Raw genomic sequence first — 21,010 nt, 5'->3', positions numbered from 1 at the left:
GTAGAGCATCTTAGCCGAGATCTCCCAGACACATACGAAGCTTTACTAGACAAGACGTATGTTTGGTTAGACGCGAAGGATACCGCCAACAGCTTCGTATACGAAGAATCGCAGAACTTCAAACAAAAGGAGAAGGCAAGTCACCGCGAAGATAAACCCGGAAGGAAGAATGAGCGAAACAGATTCTCTCCCTACAGGAGAGAAAATACCTCCAGTATCCTCGGGACTTTGATAAATTCGCCCAAGGAAATCCTCGCTACAGAAAGAGCCGCCCAAGCTTTCAAAACTCCGCCAAAGTTTAACAACAAGGGCAAGTTGAGAGATTAAAGCAAATTTTGTGACTTCCACAATGACTTCGGGCATGAAACATACGACTGCATACAGCTAAGGCAAGCCATAGAGGAGGCCGTTAGATCCGGGAAATTGTCACATCTGGTAAAGGGCATACATAACACGAAGGTACCAAAGCAAGAAGCCAAACCCGAAGAAAAAAGGCCAAACACAGACAATGCCATATTGACAGTAGCAGAATGCTTCGCCGTTGAAAAGCTAAGAACTTACAAAAAGGAGGGACAAAGTGGGGTGATAGATCGGGAAGAGATCTACTTCCCAACACTCAATACAATCACTCCATCTGAAAAGCCTGTCACGGTCAATGGTCGAATCTCAGAGAGAAACGTGCACCGAGTCTACTTAGATAGTGGGAGCGCGTGTGACATCATGTACGAACACTGCTTCAAGAGTACCCCTGGTCGGATTCTCCGGAGAAAGATGTTGGCCTATCGGAGAGATAGATCTTGATTTCACCATCGGAGAACCACCGTTATCCAGGACAGAAACGCTTGATTTCGTAGTAGTCCGATCCACCTCACAGCATAACATTTTGTTAGGAAGGGTGGACATGATGAAGATGGGAATAATTGTGTCCACTGTGCACCAGTTGGTAAAATTCTACACACCCGAAGGGATCGGTACCCTAGCCTCAACTTATAATCGGGAAAAGGTAATCATGGTCATCAGGGAAACAGAGGAAAGACCAGGGGAATGCATCCTTGAAACAAGGGAGGAGGATCCAGAGGAAGAGAAAATCTTCATCATCCCTCTGTTCCCGGAGCAACTAGTGACCATCGGAGCTTCCCTACCTTCAGAAAAAAAAAGAAGCTTCGTAAGTTGCTACAGGAAAATATTGACATCTTCGCTTGGGAATACGAAGATATGACTGGCATCCCTCGGACACTCAATATCGAAGGAACAATGTTCTCCACTGAGCACAAGCTTAACGAATACAAGCACCTAGAACCGGTATACCAAAAGAAAAGAAACCTTGCTAATGAAAGGTATGAGGCCGCTTGTAAAGAAGTAGAGGAATTGCTCCAAGCTGGTATAATTCGAGAAGCCAAATACCCTACCTGGGTTACAAACCCGGTTATGGTAAAGAATTTAGACGGAGGTTGGAGAATGTGTGTTGATTTTACGAACATCAACAAAGCTTGTCCGAAGGATTGCTACCCTCTGCCAGAAATTGATTGGAAGGTAGAATCCTTAACCGGATATAAATATAAGTGTTTTCTCGACGCCTACAAAGGTTACCACTAGATTAAAATGGCCGAAGGGGATGAAGAAAAGACATCATTATTCACAAGCAAGGGGATCTATTGCTACAAAAAGATACTTTTCGGACTAAAAAACACCGAAGCTACATATCAAAGGCTCATCGATAAGGTCTTCCATAAGCAGCTCGGAAGAAACTTAAAGGCTTATGTCGTTGATATGGTAATCAAGAGTGCCGAGGAATGAACTTTATTGAAAGACATTTAAGAAACCTTCAACACCCTTAGGACAGTCAACATGAAGCTCAATCCAAAAAATTGTTCCTTCGGGGTGGAAGAAGGAAGGTTCTTGGGGTATTACATCACAAAGAAAGGAATCTTAGCAAAGCCGAAGAAAGTGGATAAGCTACAGGAACTTAAAACCCTAACCACGGTTAAAGAAATGCAGAGTTTAAATGGAAAGTTAGCATCACTAAGCTGTTTCCTCTCCAGAGGGGCCGAGAAATAGCTACCTTTCCTTAAAGTTCTAAAAGGATGTTTGGGGGCAAAAAAAATAGTATGGACAGAGGAAGCGGAGCAAGCCTTCGTAGATATGAAAGCACACGTAGCCAACCTTCCAACTCTCACATCTCCAAAGCCAGGGGAAACACTATGTCTCTACCTAGCAACCTCCAAGGAATGCATCAACGCGGTACTTGTAGCAGAACGAGAAAAAGATATAGGTTCCAATATACTTCGTCTGTCGGGTTCTCCAAGGTGCAGAAGTTAACTACCAGAGCTCGAAAAGCTCACACTCGCCTTAGTTCACACTGCCAGGAAACTTCGAAGCTACTTTCAGGCTTATCCAATTATTGTGTTAACTAATAAGCAGATTAGACAGGTACTTATGAAGCCAGAAAAGTCGGGCCGAATAGCCAAACGGGCCATCAAACTAGGAGAACACGACATCGATTTCCAAGATCGTCACTTGATCAAAGCCCAAGTACTAGCAGACTTCATGGCAGAAACAACGGAGACAAACAAAGAAAGTGACTCTACCTTCGCACAAATTATCGCTCCTTCTGCTGAAACAAAGGAATGGAAGCTGTTCACTGATGGAGCTTCCAGCTCTGATGGTTCACGTGCAGGGCTAATGTTAATTAACCCTGAGGGGCAAGAGTTCACATATGCACTTCGCTTCGAATTTAACACAACTAACAACGAAGCAGAATATGAAGCTCTACTCGCCGGACTTAGGATAGCCAAAGAAATGAAAATCGAGCATCTTCAAGCTTTCGTAGATTCCCAACTCGTAGCCAATCAGGTTCTAGGTGCCTTCGAAGCAAGACAACACACCATACAACTCTACTTTTCAAAGGTCAGAGAATTAATAGAAAGCTTCAGAAGCTTCACCATCGAACATGTAAGAAGGAGTCAAAACAAGAAAGCAGATACTTTAAGTAAATTAGCCTCCATCACCTTCGCTCACTTAGCAAAAGAAGTATTTGTTGAGGTCTTAGAAAAAAGGTCCATCGAGGTAAAAGAAGTGCATGACTTGATCACGAAGGAAGAAAACACTTGAATGAAGCCTCTGAAAGAATACTTGGAGCTCAGAATTCTAACCGAAAATAAGAAGGAGGCCCGAAAGGTTCGGATCAAAGCACCGTCGTACAAAATAATGAACGGAGCACTATACCGAAATCCTTCCTCACTCCGTGGCTCCGATGCATTGGAACAAATCAAGCCTCGATGATCATCAGAGAAATGCATGAAGGTATATGCGGGCTTCACTCCGGGCAAAGGTTAATCGTGGCAAAAATACTAAGGATGTGGTACTATTGGCAGACAATGCACGAAGATACGGTCACACTTTTACGAACATGTGAGCTATGTCAAATCCATGCCAAAGTTTAAAAGCAGCCAAAGCAAGAATTGATATCGATCCTTTCGGCATAGCCTTTCTCAAAATAGGGTATAGATATAGTAGGTCCACTTACCTAAGCACCCGAAGGCTACAAATGGTTGGTAGTAGCCATATACTACTTCACAAAGTGGGCAGAAGCAAAACCACTAAGTACGACGACCGGGAAACACATAGAGAAGTTTGTTTGGGAACATATCGTATGTCGGTTTGGGATACCCCAAGAGATCGTTTCAGATAATGGGAAACAATTCGCCGAAGGCATCTTCCAGGGGTTTTGTGAAAGGCTACAAATAAAGCAAACCTTTACCTCTGTTTACCACCCACAAGGGAATGGACAGGTTGAGGTGACTAATAGGGAAATGCCACTAAGGGTGGATGGAAGAGCTCCCCCTAGTTCTATGGGCTCACCGAACCACACCAAAAAGGAGTAACGGAGAAACCCCCTATAGCTTAGTATACGGTACTGAGGCTGTGCTGCCTGCTGAAATACAAGTATTAACTAACAGAACCGCAGACCTTGAAGAAAATGAGAAAAACCTTTATCTTAACCTTGATCTCATTGAAGAATGAAGGGAAGCTGCACTAATTCGAGAGGCAGTCTACAAGAAAACCATTAAGAAGTACTACAACAAACGAGTCAAACTGTCGGTGTACAAGGTCGGGGACTGACTCAACAGCACCAGTAAAGTAGAATATGAAGGGAAAATGGGTCCAACTTGGGAAGGCCCATACATAATCTCCGAAGCATTTGGAAATGGCTCATACAAGCTTGAAACTACGGAAGGAAAACAGGTCCCAAGAACCTGGAATGGGGTAAATTTACAAAAGTTCTATTTCCAGGCTTTAGTTATACCCGAGTAGGAAAAATTTGTAATGGGTAGTTGAAACTTATACGATTCCTACCACAAGAAACTTGAAATGCAATCCTACTATCTTTTGGAAACACCAAGACTAGTGTAATGATGCCGTAATACTTCTTATACTTAAGCAATATGCAAGAGGTAACCCAAGAGGCATACCGAAGCTATTGCGGAGTATTCCAAAGAGGAATACTTCTTATACTTAAGAAATATGCAAGAGGTAACCCAAGAGGTATACTGAAGCTATTGCGGAGTATTCCCAAGAGGAATACTTCTTATACTTAAGCAATATGCAAAAGGTAACCCAAGAGGTATACCGAAACTATTGCGAAGTATTCTCAAGAGGAATACTTCTTATACTTAAGTAATATGCAAGAGGTAACCCAAGAGGTATATCGAAGCTATTGCAGAGTATTCCCAAGAGGAATACTTCTTATACTTAAGCAATATGCAAGAGGTAACCCAAGAGGTATACCGAAGCTATTGAGAAGTATTCCCAAGAGGAATGCGGAGTATTCCCAAGAGGAATACTTCTTATACTTAAGCAATATCCAAGAGGTAACCCAAGAGGTATACCAAAGCTATTGCGGAGTATTCCCAAGAGGAATACTTCTTATACTAAAGCAGTATGCAAGAGGTAACTGATGTACGAAATCAGGTATATAATTTATATTAGGAAAAACACCGGTTAATAGAACTATTACACAACTACGGGCAGTGTACCCGATCATGTAGTAGTATAGATAATGGTTTAGTTCGTGTATCATTCCAAGGACAGTTGTATGAGTCAAACTACAATTAGAAACTATATTATGATTAACTAAGTAAATGAAACTAAAGGTACAAGATATTTTAATTTTTCCCTTTAACGATGGGCTAATCAAGACAAGTTCTAGTTTACAAGTAAAAGAAATGTTTTTGGTATTTTTGGTTTTAAAAAATTGTAAATAAAGCAAGTAAGATAGTTTGATTTAGATCAAAGAGATGAAATGTTCATCTAGATCTTTTACCCTCGGTATTGGATGTATGTTTTGTTATTAAGGCCCGATTGAATGATTATGTGTGTAAGTTACCTATTAGATTCACCAAGAGTTCTCTTTAGTAAATACGCAAACACAATTACAAGATCAAGGGTTCCCTTTTCACTATAGTTCTTGTATTTGTAATCTGATAACTTAGCTAGTTCTAAGGGTTGAAACTTGACTTCTATGTTCATAGTTATCAACAATTGTACAAACGTTCGTTGCATACAATTCATCCCTATATCGTCTAATAATTTGAATCTAATTTACCCCCTTGGTCCGGTTTAGTAAACAATCAATCTAAGACAAGTTGATTGTAAATCAATATGATAAATCAACAAGAGTTCTCTTTATCAACAACATATCAATTAACTAGATACAAATGATTTTTAACTTCAATAAGCATGTTCTTGATTCAAGCTTAAAACTATCACACATAATACGTATAATTAATAAGTTTACATCCAATACTTTGGTTATTAATCTAGACAAACATTATGGAATTAGCCAACAATCATTTTAACAAACAAAACAGCAATCAAATGATAAGAAGAATTCATTGTTTGAGAACAAGAAATCAACCTACTAGAAGAATGAATCTTGGATTGAGAAAGATTTGAATCTTGATTCTTGGATGTTAGACCACTTGAAAGAGCTTGGAGTTCTCCAAAAATGCTCCTAAAATCGTCTCTAGAACTGACCTGATCATATCTCTAACTGGCCTCTCAATCATCTTCTTTTAAAGTGGTTAAAGTGGGTCAAAAGTCAAAAGTAGGCTGAAACCTACTACTGACGTCCCAGATACTGGACGGCGTCCAGTTGTAAAGGTCTGGACGACGTCCCAGTTATTGGACGGTGTTCAGTGGTGAATAGCTGGACGACGTCCCACTTCCTTGAACAGCATCCAGTTGAACTGCTGGTCACTGTCTCGTTTATTCATAATCTCCCTTAATTTGGACGGAGTCCCAATCATTTTGGACGGAGTCCAACATATCTGAAGCTTTGTTTTATCATTTTAGAGCTCTAATTTGACTCTAACTTGTATCGGGATAAACTATAATGATATCACAACTTATAGAACGGTCATAATTCATCAAAACTCTTTATAAAACACTTTCCGATACAATTTACATACCTTTGTGTATTACTTGTAGAAACCGCCTTAACTATCCTTGATTCGAGAGCATTTATTATGATATTGCGATAGATATATATGAAGATATCGAGCAATATTAGTAACCCAAGAGGTATACCGAAGCTATTGCGAAGTATTCCCAAGAGGAATACTTCTTATACTTAAGCAATATGCAAGAGGTAACCCAAGAGGTATACCGAAGCTATTGCGGAGTATTCCCAAGAGGAATACTTCTTATACTAAAGCAGTATGCAAGAGGTAACCCAAGAGGTATACTAAAGCTATTGCAGAGTATTCTCAAGAGGAATACTTCTTATACTTAAGCAATATGCAAGAGGTAATCCAAGAGGTATACCGAAGCTATTGCGGAGTATTCCCAAGAGGAATACTTCTTATACTTATGCAATATGCAAGAGGTAACCCAAGAGGTATACCGAAGCTATTGCAGAGTATTCCCAAGAGGAATGCTTCTTATACTAAAGCAGTATGCAAGAGGTAACCCAAGAGGTGTACCGAAGCTATTGTAAAAGCATCCCTAAGAGGAATGCTACTTATAATCGAAATAAGTAAAGAGTGTCTCAAGAGGCATGCCTTAGCTATTTCAAAAACTCCAAGTAAAAATAGTGCACATATATTGTACATCAAGGTCACACCTAGACAACCACAAGATAACCAAAAAGCTCAAAGCGTGACCTGCTTTGTCTTAAAAGCTAACATAAGATACAAAGTAACAATACATAGTAGGGCATGACAACCCTCAAAATATGAAATACAAATTGATCACGGGCAACAAAGCCTCAAATCAACAGGTACGCAGACCTGGTAAACTTGTATTAAACATAAAGTAGTTGGCATAAAGATCATCATAGCAAAACAGGATCAAAAGACAAATCACCCACAACGATCATTCCTCTACAACCAAAGCAAGAAGTTCCTCAGGCTTAGCATCAGAATGAGCAGTGACAGAGGCAAAATAGTTGAGTTCAGCATTGACAAAACGAGCATATGCAGCATCGACAAGAGCAGAAGCTTGGTCTGTGTATTCCGGATAGCTGCTAAGTTCAAGCTTGCCCTGCTTGGATAGCTCAACAAAAAACTTACACCTCTCCTCCTACTTACTAGCATGAACAACATCACCAACAAGCATGCTCAACTCCTTGCTACGAATAACCTGTCCGCAGACATGTGGAATAACCTGGGTGATCACATTAGAGTAATCTGACCTAAAACCATCAAATCTCCTCTTCTGATTTGATAAAGCTGTAGTGGCATCTTTTGTTTCTTGATGAAGGACCCTATTCTGTTCCTCCAAGTCAGCAATCTTCTTTTCATCTAGCTTCTGTTTCTCCTGCATACTCAAAATCTCACTCTTGGCTGACTTCACCTCCTCTTCCCATGACGTGTTCAACAACAATCACTCCTGGAGTTTCTTTATAGACTCTTTGGAAGAAGCATTGACATCCCTAAGCTCCTCGACCTTTTTCTCTAAACACACAACATCACCAGACTTCTGTTTCAAACGGGAAAGGACGAGGTGGTTATAAACAACAGATCGATAACATTGAGCAGTATACACGTCAATGAGCTTGGGAGTGTTCACAAAAGCATCTTCGAATTCAAAAGGAACCATTTCATTGAACACATCGTAATAAGCTTCCAAAGAAGGGACATCAGGAATATCACCTACAGATATAAAAAGATATATATATGAGATCAAAGCATGGTTCAAACAGAAAACATGAATAAAAGAAGGTACCTGAGAGAACATTGTCACCAGAACCTTCAACAGGAGTCTCGTCATCAGTATCCTCGTCTCGGTGGGCGAACTTAGCTTTTTTCAAGGGAGAACCAGAAATAACTCTTTCCTCTTCCTAGAAGCCTTCTGACGCCTAGATGCCCTAATAGGGATACACTTAGACACATTAAGCTCTGCATCCACGTCAATAGGCTCGTGCTCTGAAGCAACCTTTTGGGAGCACTAGATTCAGCTGCTTTCTCTGGTTTACTGTCAACCTACATAAAACTAGAGCAAGAAGGAGAACCAAGCTCCTTAACCACAGTAGTAGCACGAACAACTTCAGTCATCTGTTTCACCCCAAAGGACTTGATAACATTTCACAAAGACATCTCTGCAAAAGCAAACACTGTCAGAGAGATAAAAGAAAAGGTTTAACAGAAAATGAAGTCTAAGGTAACCAAAACCTACCCTTTTCCCCATACAAGTACACAGGAATAGCTTTGCCTCTCTCCCATGAAGGTGCCATTCCGAGCTTAAAAAAGAGAGAATCTGGAAGAGTAGAGGGTATAATAGGATGACGAAAAATCCTACTGAAGAGGGGGTCATTTTTAGCATCCTCAGGAACATGATCATTATACTACTTAGGAACAACAGCCCACCTGCTATCAACAACATTGGGAAACTTGTCTGGAGAGAAAAAAGATTTCTTGACATAGGCAAAGGAATTTTTCCAATTCCTTACATCAGGGATGGAAGAAGCAAAGCACATAGGAGTATCGTCCAGACTACCTCTCTTCTTACGACGCTTGGAAATTGTAACCCAATTCCCAGCATCACCAGTTTGATAGAAGCAATGAAATAAGTCAACAGAAGGTTGGCCACCATATGCCTTGCACATGTATTCGAAAGCAAGGATCTTTTTGATCGCAAGAGGGTGAACAATAGAAACATGGATGATCAAGCATATTTTCACGGGGTCAAGGTGAACCTACGCTTGAGTGCATAAAAGGGGTTTAAGGGCTAACAATATTTGAACCTCCGACGCTTAGTCGTGGATAACCCTCATCAGTATCGTTTTGATTCCGACAGGGTGGCCGATTTGAGAGTCCACCAACAACCTAGCATACGAGGTTGAGTGGCCCAAAGACATGAAGGTTTTATAGTTCAATACATACCTGAAAGTCTTTAGAGATCGTAAGAAGCTTTATTTGTACGATAGAGATTTGTATGCTGTAGTTTACGTATGAGTAAACAAGTGAACGTATATGTTTTTAGGGTTTATGAGCTATGTATTTATAGGCTCACGAATTAGGGTTTCGGTAGAATCTTTTCCCTAATTAAATGCAATCTCATCCTTAACTAACTTTCATTATTTAAGGAAGAGAATCCGACTTGATTATACTGTACACTCTTCTAGAATGTACCGGACCCTTATGCAAGTATACAAACTTGCACCAGATGGTATAGGCACATAGCGTGCGACTATACCCGTAATGTATGCCTTTGTGTGTGATTTAATGCCTTAGATGTGCATCCGCACAACCTTGTGGATATGCGTATCATTAAGTCCCCCAGTTCGATGTTATATACAATGAAATATAGTGTATGACGTCGAACTAGCAAAAAAAAATGGATACACAATGACTCTTAACAATTTCTTTAAATCAGATAAGCATACTTAATAGTGCCAATATGATTCCTAGTCGGATTTCAAATGTAACCGGACAGTTTGTGAGGTTATTTAAATATATTTGCGTAACCGGATACTGTATTAGCATTAAATGCAATGTATGCGTGCAGTCACCAACATGTCTTTTCGGCTGCAATTCCTGCACCCGAGGTGACAACTGTCACTGTTTACCGAAAAGGTAATGATTGTAATTATGCAACCGCCTGTTGATGCTAACGTGCACTGGACCTCTTAACAAGGTAATTAACTTGAGATTGATACACGTGTACGGCTGTCATTATACCCGCGTCGCCTTTTAACTCTCAAATTTTCTCTATAAATAGCCTTTTGGCTTTTTCGCATCTCACAATCTTTTTCCTTTACAAGACAATCTTCCCAATTCATCTTCTCCGCCAATACTTAAAAAAGGTATATCTTATACTTTTACGCTTTTGCATAATGTAACCGTAGCCATAAATTTTTCTAAATCGTTGTTTTGACTATTGTCGCTGCTGATGAAGTTGGAATCGTACACGCCAAACCCAACCATCGACTCTGGTAACCAGTCAAGTTTACCAGCCAGCTGGTCAGATTTTCTACCGTCATTGTACCATACGCCTGGTTCAAGATGGTTGTGTAACCAAAAAAGCTTACCCGACGAAGGTATGAATTTCATCCGACGACCGTTCAGTTTACTTGTGACGTTATGATATTTATACACCATGTTTATTGCTTTTGCAGGTCCAAGCAGTTCAGCTCATCCATCAAAGCGTGCGTGCCCCAACCCGGAAGATTTTTCTCAACTAATTCCGAATATCGATGAACTTCTGAAGGTTTCTCTACCAGCATTTTCCCAACAGTTTTCTTTCCTACAATCGTGTGCCCCCCAGTCATTGATTCAGAAGCTTTCTTCACTTTCTCCCACCGAGGAACTATATATGGACACGCAAACAACATTATTCAATTTTGTAAAAGATCTCAACCGCTTGCAGCTTAAATCTACTGCGCTTGCACATCCACCTCAGCCATCACCCACAGAGACTACACTACAACAGGAAAATGCCAAACTCACTGCTCAACTTGCGGTTACTGTAACTGCGTACAAGTAAGCGGAGGAGCGAATTAATGTGATGATGTTCAAGAAGCATCAGGAGGAAGATCAGCACATGGCTGAGAAGGCATGCATGGAGTCTGAGATTGCGGGCTCTTTCTGCAAAGCTTAAAGAGGCAGAGAGCCATGTCGCGTTTTTGAATGAGAGCTTTAGCGGAGTCCTGGGGTGCAAAACACGGTGTTATAAAAGCGCAATATGACATTCTCCGTCAGGGCATTCCGATAATTGTCCAACACGCTCTCGACTGCAAAGCGGTCGAGCAACGTTTTGGTGCAGCGATGGTCGCTGCTCGTGCCTATGAGCGGACCTTGTTTTGGAATGTCATTTGTCGGGAGATGTGCGTACCTCCAGTAATTCCCCCCAATATTGCTGAGTTGCTTGTTGATAGAGCCAAAGAAAAGTGTGATGAAGCTTGTTCCCAACTCCAACATATTTCAATCCCCCGTCTAGAAGTTCTTATCAATGATCCCAGCATCTCCTCTCAGGAGATAATTTCTGAAAAACTCGACTGAGTTTGTTAAGATACCTTGGTTGGTTACTTATTACCATCCATGGTGGCTTATTTTTTGCCAGCGAGGGATGGGCCTTGCAGTCTCGGAGGTTTCGCATCCCTATAATATATTTTCTTTTTATGTTTACAGCGGAGTATGCGTCTGATCGCTGCGTACGAGGATGGCATACTCTCCTTAGTGTAGGGCAAAAGTTCTCGCCAATTGCCACCCTTTTTGTTTTATTAGCTTATAGCGTATATTGACATATATTAGGTCAAATTTTGGTGTTTGTCCCACTTTTATGCTAAGCGGTTGATTTTAATATTCTCCAACTGTAATATGCTATATTTTGATTGAATATAATTTTGATGACTTTTTTGGTTAAGGTGCATTTATTGTGTTTTTACGAAATCAAAATGGCGGTTATAATGATTTGTTACAATATGATGCATTCAATAACTCGTATGTAGAATAAATGCCACGATTTCATGACGAGAGCGACCCTTCAATCATTTCATGATCTTTTTATTCTTGCGTCAACAATCCAATGTTGTACGCAAAAGTAAGTAAACCAATGCTTATAAGTTTATACTCAAGACATTTATAAAACAAATTATAAGTATGTACGCGTATACAATCCAATGCAAATTACCCGTACTATAGACAAACCAATGTCTATACTCAAGAGTCTTCCGGCCACGCCAATGCCCGGGTTATTTAAACAAGTAACCAAACTTGTAATTTATAGTCTAGACTGTGCAAGTCTCCATCTTGCACGGTGTACAAGCGTTTGAAACAAACCAATGTTTTACTACTGTCACCATTAAAAATAGTATTAGTAACCAAACTAAACTATGCGACTTGAGACTCGGAGTATGTCCCTGTGTAGCTTAAGGGGCATGCAATCAACAAATGTAAAAAATACACAAGTTATTGACTTAAATTGCACAATTCAATTTATTTCAAACATGTCTTTTGACCAGCACTTAGTTGTCATGTTTACAATGGAAAATGAAAAATTCACATAATAAAAACTTTAAACAGCTATGTGGGGTGATCAGTCCCTCTGCAGTTTTTCATATGTAGCACCGTTTTAGTGTCTGCGCATGCCAAGTGTGCTTTATTGCTCTTCCATCCAAACTTGCTAGTCGATACGCCCCTGTATCGTTTACGCCAATAACCTTGTAAGGTCCTTCCCACTTAGGTCCAAGCTTACCCGTATCCTCTGCGCTGCTTGCTTCGTTTTTTCACCACACCAGATCATCCAATTGGAAAGATAATGGTTGGACGCGCTTATTATAGTAGCTTGCGATTCTTTGTTTGTTGATTGCTTCTTTTATTGCTGCCATTTCTCTGCGTTCTTCAACAAAGTTTAGATTTTCACGCAGTTCTTCGTTGTTGCTACTTTCATCGAAGGATGTTATGCGCATGGTTGGCACATTTATTTCAGTGGGTATTACAGCCTCGGACCCGTACACCAGACTAAAGGGTGTTTCATTAGTTGCGCCCTTCGGAGTTGTGCGGTGCGCCCACAAAACGTTAGGCAATTCGTCTATCCAACCCCTTCGACACAATCCCAGCCTTGCTTTGATTCCTAAAACGATATCCCGATTCGTAACCTCACACTGACCATTTTCCTGAGGGTGTGCGACTGATGTAAACGTTTATTTTATATTCAACTCCTGGCACCAGTCACTAAATGGATTTCCCTCAAACTGCGTACCATTGTCGCTTACTATTTCATTTGGTATTCTAAACCGACAGACGATGTTTTCCCATACAAAATTTCGAATTTTCTTGCCCGAAATTGTCTTTAGCGGTTTGGCCTTTACCCATTTCGTGAAATAATCAATGGCCACTACCAGAAATTTTACACCCCCTGGTCCTGCGGGGAATGGCCCCACTATGTCGATTGCCCATTTACAAAACGGCCATGGAGACGCGACCGGTATCATAGGATGTCGCGGAGCCTTGCTTACCGGTGCATGAAGTTGACACGATTGACACTTGCGTATTACCTCTGCGGCATCTCTGTACATTGACGGCCAGTAATATCTGAGCCGCATTATTTTGGACGCAACTGTTTTGTGCCCCGAATGCAGAGCGCACATTCCTTCATGTACTTCCCGTATGATTGACTCCGCTTGAGTTGGATTGAGACACCGCAAATGAGGCCCCAGAAAAGACTTTCTGTATAGGACTCCCTTGTCTAACAGATACATTGGTGCTTTCATCTTAATCTTTCTTGCTTCACTTAAATCTATCGGCAACGTACCTTTGGTTAGTAATTCTATTATTGGTGTCATCCAACTCCGCTCTTCTTCTTCAACCGCAGCCGAAACACTGTCTTCTTCAATAGATTTTACTTTAACTTCCTCAACCCAAATTTCTTTCTTAAAATGACTGAATGTCAATGCGGCTAAGTTTCTTAGCACATCCGCTTTTTTATTCAGCGTCCTCGAAACCTGAGTTATCTGGAATAAATCGAAGTCAACTGCTAACTCTTGCACTAGCTTCAAGTATTTTTGCATTGATTCATCATGTGCTTTGCTAAATTGGTTTGCAACCAACTGCGAATCAACATATACTGACAGTTCTTTAACCTCCAGATGTTTTGCTACCCGCATCCCATATAACAATGCCTCATATTCGGCTTCATTATTTGTGACAGGGAAGCTGAATCGTAGTACGAAAGTGTACTCTTCTCCTTCTGGACTTTTTAGGACTATTCCTGCTCCTGTGCCTTCTGGACCACAAGCCCCATCCATGTGTATTTCCCACAGCTGTTCGGGCAGAGGTGGTATTTTTTTCGACTCATGCGAGACTTCGATATCTCCGGCTGTTTCAGCCAGATAATCTGCTAGGACTTGTCCTTTTACCGCACTTCGTGGTGAGAAACTTATTTCATGCTCTCCCAATTCAATAGCCCATTTGGCCATGCGACCAGAATTTTCTGGTTTGTATAGCACCTGCTCAACAAGTATTAGCGAATGTGAACTTGCTAGAACTTATCAAGCAATTTTGTGTTTGTTGACAGCAAATAGTTGTTTGTCATACCTGCTTTATCGGCTGATCTGTTAGGACCCTTATTGGGTGCACTTGGAAATATCTTCGCAAGTGTCTAGCCGTATGCACGAGTGCATAAAATAGTTTTTCGATTGCAGGATAGTTTAATTCGCTCCCTGTCAAAGCTTTGCTAACAAAATACACATGCATTTGCACCTGTTCGCACATCATGATTATATAAATTTAAATACCTATTGATTAGTTATATTTAATTTTTATAGTGCGTACCTGTCCTCTGTCCGCTATCAACACTGAACTTATTGCTTCCTTCGATGCCGCTAAGTACAATATCAACGTTTCTCCAATGATCGGCGTAGTCATTGTTGGCAGCTCTTTCAGCAAATTTTTCATTTCTTGAAATGCCACTTCTGCTTCCTCCGTCCACTTAAAATCCGTTTTCTTTAAGCAATTTTTTAGTGTCCCAAAAAAGGGGAGCGATCGCTCTGCGGATTTTGATAAGAACCTCGTTAATGCCGCTAACTTACCCATTAAACTTTGAACTTCTTTTTTATTTCTTGGTGACGACATATTCTCAATTGCCTCTATTTTCTTTGGATTTGCGCGTATCCCGCGCTCAGTTATTATATGACCAAGAAACTTTCCTTCTTCTTCTCTGAAGCTGCACTTTGACGGGTTGAGCTTCATATTAATCTTTCTTAATGACGCGAATGTTTCTAATATATCCTCCAACAGACCTTGCTCTGTTGTGCTTTTTATAACTAGGTCATCAGCGTATGCTTCCAAGTTTCTCCCAATCTGACCCTTAAAAGCTTTGTCTATTACCCTTTGGTATGTTGCTCCAGCATTTTTTAAACCAAATGACATCTTTGTATAGCAGTATATGCCTTGACTTGTGTGGAAAGCAGTCTTATCCTCATCGTCCGCTGCCATCTGTATTTGATGGTATCCTTTGTACGCATCCAAAAAACATTTGTATCAGAAGCCAGCTAACGATTCAACCTTCTAGACTATTTCTGGCAGTGGATAATTATCCTTAGGGCAAGCTTTATTAATATCTGTGAAGTCAACACACATACGCCAAGACCCATCGGGCTTTTTTACCAGCACTGGGTTTGCTACCCACGTTTGGTACCTTACTTCTCGCAAGATATTTGCTTTGACCAATTTGTCGACTTCTGCTTTCAACTATTCGCTTCTTTCAGGAGCCATGCCGCGTTTCTTTTGTCGCACTGGCGTCAGACTAGGATTTGCGTTAAGCTTATACTCAGCAATCTCCCTTGGTACGCCCGTCATGTCTGCTTCTTTCCAAGCAAATACGTCCGTATTAGAAGCTAATATATTGCGAAGCTTAAACTTCGTCTCATCAGACAATCCTCAGCTAATTTTAATTTTCTGCTCTGGATGCCGTGGGTTTACAATGATCATGCAGCTTCTAAGTTGCTCTGCCTCACTCGGCTGCTACTCTGCATGTTCCACGGCCGCAACGCTTGCATCTTGCTTTTCTGACCTGATCGTTGCAATTCCCAATGGCGTTGGGAATTTGATAAGGCCATGTACCGTGGATGGGATAGCTGCTAATTTTTGCAAAGTCGTGCGACCCAAAAGCACATTATACTTTGAGTACGACCTTACGACGGCAAATTCTACTGTCGTGCTTCTCATTAATTCCTTATTATCATCGTCCACCAGCTCTAGCTCTAATTCGATGATCCCAATTGGCCATGCGGACTCACCATAAAATCCTGATAATGCAGTGTTAGGAGCCACTAGCTTAGCTCACACGGCCCCTGGTAACAAGCGGAAACAGCGCTCATACATTATATCAACACCGCATCCGGTGTCTACATGCAATCGCTTGATGATGTACCCACAACTTTTGACACGTCCTTTAATTGTAATGGGTGCATCTGAGGGTTCCTGTGCTATGGCCGAGAATGTTATGGGAGTATTTTCCCATTCCTCATATACCTCTAACTTGCGCCTCTGATTTACCCGTCCGCTGGTTACCATGTTTATGGTTTTATCCGTTTCTTTTCCCTCATTCTTCTTTTGCCACGGATATTCCTTTTCTTCTTTTTGCTTATCGCCTTGTGATCTTGCACTTTTCTTCAAGTGTTGAAACCTTCCTTTTTTGAGTTCAGCAACCACCCTTTCGATTAAGTGCCGACATTCATTGGTCTCATGACCGTAATCATCATGAAAATCACAAAATTTACTTTTGTCTCTGCTTCCATATTTTGACAAAGGCACTGGGGGGTCGAAGCTTTTGCACACTGCCTCTGTGGCCAAAATCTCTTTTGGTGTTTTTGTGAGGTCTTTTATTAACGCAATATTTTCAGTGTGGCTGCCTTTAAACCTCTGGCTTCCTCCCCCTTTATTGTTGTTAAATTTGCGATATTTATCATTATGATAGGTACCACCCCTCGGTTGGCCGTTACTACCATAACGTTTACCCGACTCTGAACCTCTTCCCTGCGCTCGATAATAATCATCATCGATGTCCATGTTTGAAGAGGTATTTTCGCAATTATGCTTTATATCTTCTTGTGCCCGCATGTAGTCACGCGTTTCTTTTACGGCTTCCGCGAAAGTTTTGGGCACTCTTCTTCGTAACCGTTGCCACAAAGACAGGTGTCTGTCAGTATCTATACAATGAATAAAGCCGGATACCTTCTGGCTTTCTGGCAATTCTTATATCTTAGCCACCTCTTTGGTATATTCGTCTATTATTTCTCCCAAGCTTTCTTTCGATTTCTGCTTAATGTCGTGACATTCGACATGTGTTCTTTTGCGTGCGCGCAAATTGTGAAAGTTCAATAAAAATCTTGAGCGCAAATCCGCAAAACCTGAAATGCTTTGGGCTGGCAAATTATTGAACCATTCCCTTGCCACTCCTTGCAACACTATTGGTAGCATATGACATGCTACCGCATCACCCCAACTGTGTGTTCTTGCAGTTCCTTCAAATTTTTGTAAAAAGTCATCCGGATCTGATAACCCATCATAACTTCCGAGTGTTAGAGGCAACACCGGTGCGACTGTGAAGGGATGATTAGCGATGTGCGGCACAAACTTTTCTGTTGTAGGGGCCAACTCAAGACTTTGCTTAGCTTTTTGCCCCTGCATCACTGCAAACCAATTGCTCATAAACTCTTTTACTCGTGCTGGCTCATTGAAAGCGGGTGCCAAGTGTGGTGGCGCGACTTGCTGTAATTGAGATATAAAGCTATTTGACTGGGGTGTGGCATAGTGTGTTCCACTATATTGATTGTTTGCAACAGTATGGACTGATTGCGAAGACGCACGCGCCGTTGACCTTTGTTGTGGTGTCAGCATGATGTATTAACCATTTGAATTTCTCAGACCCATCTGCCTGATTCTTTCCTGGGCTTTCTCGGTAGTAATCCTTTCAATCGGTGTTTCGGGTTCAACCGAGGTGGTAATTGGTATTGTACCCACACATGTAGTTTTAACTTTGAAGCCTGGTGGAACCGTTTCGCTTGGAGAACCAAAGCTCATGATTTTTGGTGACAGATCCTCGAATGCTTTAAAGCCAGTTCCTGTTTCTAGTAAACTTCCATCGGGAGTGTGCCACCATCCCTTAGATGACTCATTCAGGACAGTTTCTGATGTAACCAGCCCTGTTCCAACACTTGGTGTTGATGGAGGCTTTGATGTGCCTTTGGTTGGTGCTGGTGGCGTCGACGGTGTGTTCGTAACAGTAACCGTTGGTGTTTGAAACCCTGGACTTCCTGGAGAGTCCGATCGCCCTTGATTCTTTGCATTCTTACTTCCTCCACCCATTCTTGCTGACAATAAAGAAAAACCTAAAAGTGACCGATTAGTTAAACAAAAAAGTTTTATGGAAAAAAGGTACGAAATCATATACAACATAAATTCCAATCTTCTTTGTTTCATATAACCGATCCTACGGATGGCGCCAAATGATCAAGCATATTTTCACGGGGTCAAGGTGAACCTACGCTTGAGTGCATAAAAGGGTTTTAAGGACTAACAATATTCGAACCTCTGACGCTTAGTCGTGGATAACCCTCATCGGTATCATTTCGATTCCGACAGGGTGGCCGATTTGAGAGTCCACCAACAACCTAGCATACGAGGTTGAGTGGCCGAAAGACATGAAGGTTTTATAGTTCAATACATACCTGAAAGTCTTTAGAGATCGTAAGAAGCTTTATTCGTACGATAGAGATTTGTATGCTGTAGTTTACGTATGAGTAAACAAGTGAACGTATATATTTTTAGGGTTTATGAGCTATGTATTTATAGGCTCACGAATTAGGGTTTCGGTAGAATCTTTTCCCTAATTAAATGCAATCTCATCCTTAACTAACTTTCGTTATTTAAGGAAGAGAATCCGACTTGATTATACCGTACACTCTTCTAGAATGTATCGGACCCTTTTGCAAGTATACAAACTCGCACCAGATGGTATAGGTGCTTAGCGTGCGACTATACCCGTAACGTATGCCTTTATGTGTGATTTAATGCCTTAGATGCGCATCCGCACAACCTTGCAGATATGCGTATCATTAATGGACCTTAAAGTAATCAAGGACACTAAGAAAAAACGATGAAATAGGGATCCTAAGATTGCACTCTGTAAACGACTGCGTATACATTCCGACGTAATATACCGAAAAATCCAGCATGAACTTATCAGATTCCAGCAAAATTATGTCATCACCTTTAAGACCTAGGGTTTTACGAAGACGCTCACAACGCTCAGGGGTCACGACACTAAGAGTGGATCGTAGACCTACTTTAGCCATAACAAAAGAAAGAAAAAAAGAGCAAGTTTAGAGCAATACCTTTTCGAAAAAACTAATGGAGTCGATCGGATGATGAAGAAAAGTAAAGAAAAGGGGAAAAGGAAAAATGAAAGAGAAAATTAGAACTCAACCCTTTATTACCTCTATGCAGAAAACCATCCCATCGGATGCAGAGTTACTTTGGTAACCGTACCGGCAAATTATCATTTTACCTTTCCCGCCTATCTAAGCAAGAAAGATCTAGCAGGGGTAAAAGAGTAATCACACCCGGGTGAATAATTACTGAAATCAGAAACGTCAAATCAGAAAATCAAGTGACATTTTGAGTTTAATTCAACATAGCTTGGTTAGAAAGCTTCGTAAAATTAAAATGGGGGCTTGATAGTGTATCTCCCCGTCAAGATAATAAACGAAGCCAACCTACTGGAGATATCACGCTTAACGAGGGAAGATGACATAAGAGTGGATCATAAGAACACATATGTCAAATACAAACCATGAGCGGGATATCCTCAAACTCAAATAATGGCGCCCAAATGATAAAAGAAGAATGCTCCCAAAGTATAATCCTAATATTCAGGATTGATAAGAAACCACATTCGATATACGAAGCAATCGTAACGAAGGAATGTGGTAACGAAAGGATCACGGTTACCAATGGACAAGGACTCATCCTAAAGTCACAAGATTGCCAAGACTATAGGAGAGAAGTAAGCGGGTTGACCAAACTTGTTTCAACTAGCATCCAAATGACAAAAGGGGAATGTTGCAGGATAGCTTTCTTGAACCAGCAGGAATGGCAGTCGGCCGAAGGGAAAGCCCACTTTGTCTCATCAGAGATCGCCTTGGAGACTGATCCCACCTAGAAAGCTGGTGAAGAAGCTATTGCCTAACCCTATAAAAGGAGAGCATGATCTCTGGAGTAGGTATTCACTCTAAGTCACAATTACTCACACATAATACTCTCTCTATGAGTTACCTTCGTATCTTGGTGGCGTAAAGTACAATACCTTCGTACTACCTTTGGGGAATCGCCAACAAGCATACATTCATTATCATACCTTGTAATATCATCCACTTAGTGATCAGATCTCAATATCCTTATTCCCTTAACAAGGGTTGCCAAGAATTGTACAAACAGTGCTCGTTCATAGGAGGATTTCCTCGCTTACAAAAAAAAAAAAATAATTAAATATAACTATTAGGCACTACTGGAAAAACGATCTTTCCGGACGATAAATCCGGACGACTTATCGTCCCGGAAAGTCTTCCCGAACGGCAGGTCGTCCAGGATGTGTCGTCCCGAAAGACTCGTCCTGAAAAGTTTTTCTGGACGGCAAGTTTTTTTTCCCGGACGGAAGGTGGGGCCCACATTGACTTTCCTGGATGACTAGTCGTCCGGAAAGCCCTCTGCTATTTCCGGACCTATTCGTTTCTGCTGTTTCCAGCCGTATGCGATACGGCACATTTTAAATATCTAAACCTGCCACATAAATAAGATTATAGTTTCACAAAATACCACAATAACATTAAAAAAAATATCCAAACGCGACAATAGTTATCCATACATTTTAAAATCCGAAAAAACTACCAAATCAACTAATATCGTTTACAAATCAACTAAACTTAACATAATTGTTTTGAAACAACCGGAAAAACACCCAACAAATTACAAATCGGCAAATCCATCATCATACAAATTATCATCAT

At 41.0% G+C, this 21,010-nt stretch overlaps 1 protein-coding gene across 1 annotated transcript; it reads right to left on the bottom strand.

Moving 5' to 3' along the window:
- Positions 1-13,032: 13,032 nt before the first annotated feature.
- Positions 13,033-14,419, bottom strand: LOC139853140 (uncharacterized). The gene is made up of 2 exons (XM_071842519.1): positions 13,499-14,419; positions 13,033-13,074 (listed from the first exon to the last, which is right to left on the bottom strand). Exons 1-2 carry the CDS (start codon positions 14,417-14,419, stop codon positions 13,033-13,035), a joined length of 963 nt encoding a protein of 320 aa, XP_071698620.1.
- Between the last annotated feature and the right edge of the window lie 6,591 nt (positions 14,420-21,010).

The sequence above is a fragment of the Rutidosis leptorrhynchoides genome, chromosome 1 (assembly GCF_046630445.1).
Source record: "Rutidosis leptorrhynchoides isolate AG116_Rl617_1_P2 chromosome 1, CSIRO_AGI_Rlap_v1, whole genome shotgun sequence".
Taxonomy (NCBI): Eukaryota; Viridiplantae; Streptophyta; class Magnoliopsida; order Asterales; family Asteraceae; genus Rutidosis; species Rutidosis leptorrhynchoides.
This window is presented reverse-complemented; position numbering and strand designations above follow the sequence as displayed.